The sequence below is a fragment of the Micropterus dolomieu genome, unplaced genomic scaffold (assembly GCF_021292245.1).
Source record: "Micropterus dolomieu isolate WLL.071019.BEF.003 ecotype Adirondacks unplaced genomic scaffold, ASM2129224v1 contig_13712, whole genome shotgun sequence".
Classification (NCBI taxonomy): domain Eukaryota; kingdom Metazoa; phylum Chordata; class Actinopteri; order Centrarchiformes; family Centrarchidae; genus Micropterus; species Micropterus dolomieu.
In genome coordinates, this window is record NW_025742698.1 from 651 (window position 1) to 2,553 (window position 1,903).

Below are 1,903 nucleotides of genomic sequence, written 5' to 3' on the forward strand. Positions count from 1 at the left end.
TGAAATACAGTCCTTTATTGAAATGAAATTCCCAAGTCAGTTTTATTAAGTGCAAAATCACAAACTTGTCTCAAAGCTTTACAATCTGTACATCATGTGGCCTCTCTGTCCTCAGACCCTCTGTTTCTGCCAGAAATTACTCAATACAAGTTGAATCTGATCTGAGAACAGTCTGGAAACAGTTTAGTTGTTCATGTGTGAATGCTGGTCAAACTGTTTATTTAGCGGGACAACATGCAGAGGACAATATTTGACATCCTGCTCTCATATTAGTTGTCTTCTTCTTCAGGTCCTTTTCTCAGACAGTGAAAGAATCCTGGAGACAGTTGACACAGATGAGTTTCAGCCTGTTTCTCTGTCACACTGACAAACTGAGGAACACTGCTTCATGTTGAACAGCAGTTAGGACTCATGTTGGATAGAAAATCACTCTGACTGTGTTTCTTCCTCCAGGGTGGACCATGGTGGAGAGCAGAGGTTAAAACCTGGTCTGAGGAAGTGTAAGTGTGGATTCAATCTGACTCATGATGACAAAACAGCACACAGTCAGTTTCTCTTAATACAAAGTTGATAGTTGTGGTATTTATTCATTCAAACATTACTGACTAAATGCATCATTAAACTTTATAGAAATGAACAACATCAGACAAACAAAGAATAAACCTTCAGATGTGTCTGATGATAAACTGCTGCTGTGTTGTGTCTCGTTCTCTCCATCAGATCTCTGTGAACTCACACTGGACACAAACACAGTAAACAGAAACCTCAAACTGTCTGACAACAACAGGAAGGTGACACGGGTGACAGAGAAGCAGCCATATCCTGATCATCCAGAGAGATTTGACTGCTGGTGTCAGCTGCTGTGTAGAGATGGTCTGACTGGTCGCTGTTACTGGGAGGTCGAGTGGAGAGGAGGAGTTTATATATCAGTGAGTTACAGAGGAATCAGAAGGAGAGGGAACAGTACAGACTGTGTGTTTGGAAGAAATTATCAGTCCTGGAGTCTGAGGTGCTCTGATGACTGTTACTCTATCTGTCACCAGAACAGAGTAACAGTCCTCCCTCTCTCCTCCTCCTCCTCCTCCTCCTCCTCCTCTAACAGAGCAGCAGTGTATGTGGACTGTCCTGCTGGCTCTCTGTCCTTCTACAGAGTCTCCTCTGACACACTGATCCACCTCCACACCTTCAACACCACATTCACTGAACCTCTTTATCCTGGGTTTACAGTCTGGTCCTCTGGTTCCTCAGTGTCTCTGTGTTCTGTGTAGGAGGGAGACAACTTCCAGTCCTGTGGTTTAAATGTTGGTGGTGGACGAGGCTTCACTTTGGTTAACATCTGGCTCACTGATTGTGCCTTTAATGTCAGAAATGTGTTTTCTTAGAAATGGTGAAATGATCTCAGGGCTGAACTTGTTGTGTACAAACTGTGTTGACTCTGATTTTCACTTTAATAAAGTTTTCTTGGAGCAGCATCTAGTAGCTGCTGATGGCTGCAGAGCTTCTCATTTATTTCAATAAAGGTTTGAAGACAAAAACTCGATTTATTCTGTTACTCAAGTACATTTCTTTTCCTGCTGAGTTTGATCCTCACAAAGGCTAAATCAAAAGATAAGTCAGGCAGGAAGGAAGTGAAGCCTTGAAGGTTTATTATTATTATCTGAAAAATATAGATATATATATAATAGGATTTAGTTTTTTCTCTCAATATTATTTTAATTATTTTATGAAATGAAGTTGTGTCAACAAACATAGTTCATGCAACATACTCCGGTACAGTAGGTGGCGTATGCACCTTTAAAAGTCATGGCTGCAATCTGCCATAAAAGAAGAAGAAAAACACACTCCCAAAGGTGGAACCAAAGTTACCAGCAGTTGTACCACACGGAGGTATTTCAGCAGGAGC

General features: G+C 41.4%; 1 protein-coding gene across 1 annotated transcript; it reads left to right on the top strand.

The window, feature by feature from the left end:
- Positions 1-453: 453 nt before the first annotated feature.
- LOC123966564 (stonustoxin subunit beta-like) lies at positions 454-1,538 on the top strand (the record flags this gene model as incomplete). Its single annotated transcript, XM_046042700.1, has 2 exons — positions 454-545; positions 727-1,538. Coding segments are annotated over 2 exons (634 nt in total), but the record flags the coding sequence as incomplete, so codon positions are not given.
- Between the last annotated feature and the right edge of the window lie 365 nt (positions 1,539-1,903).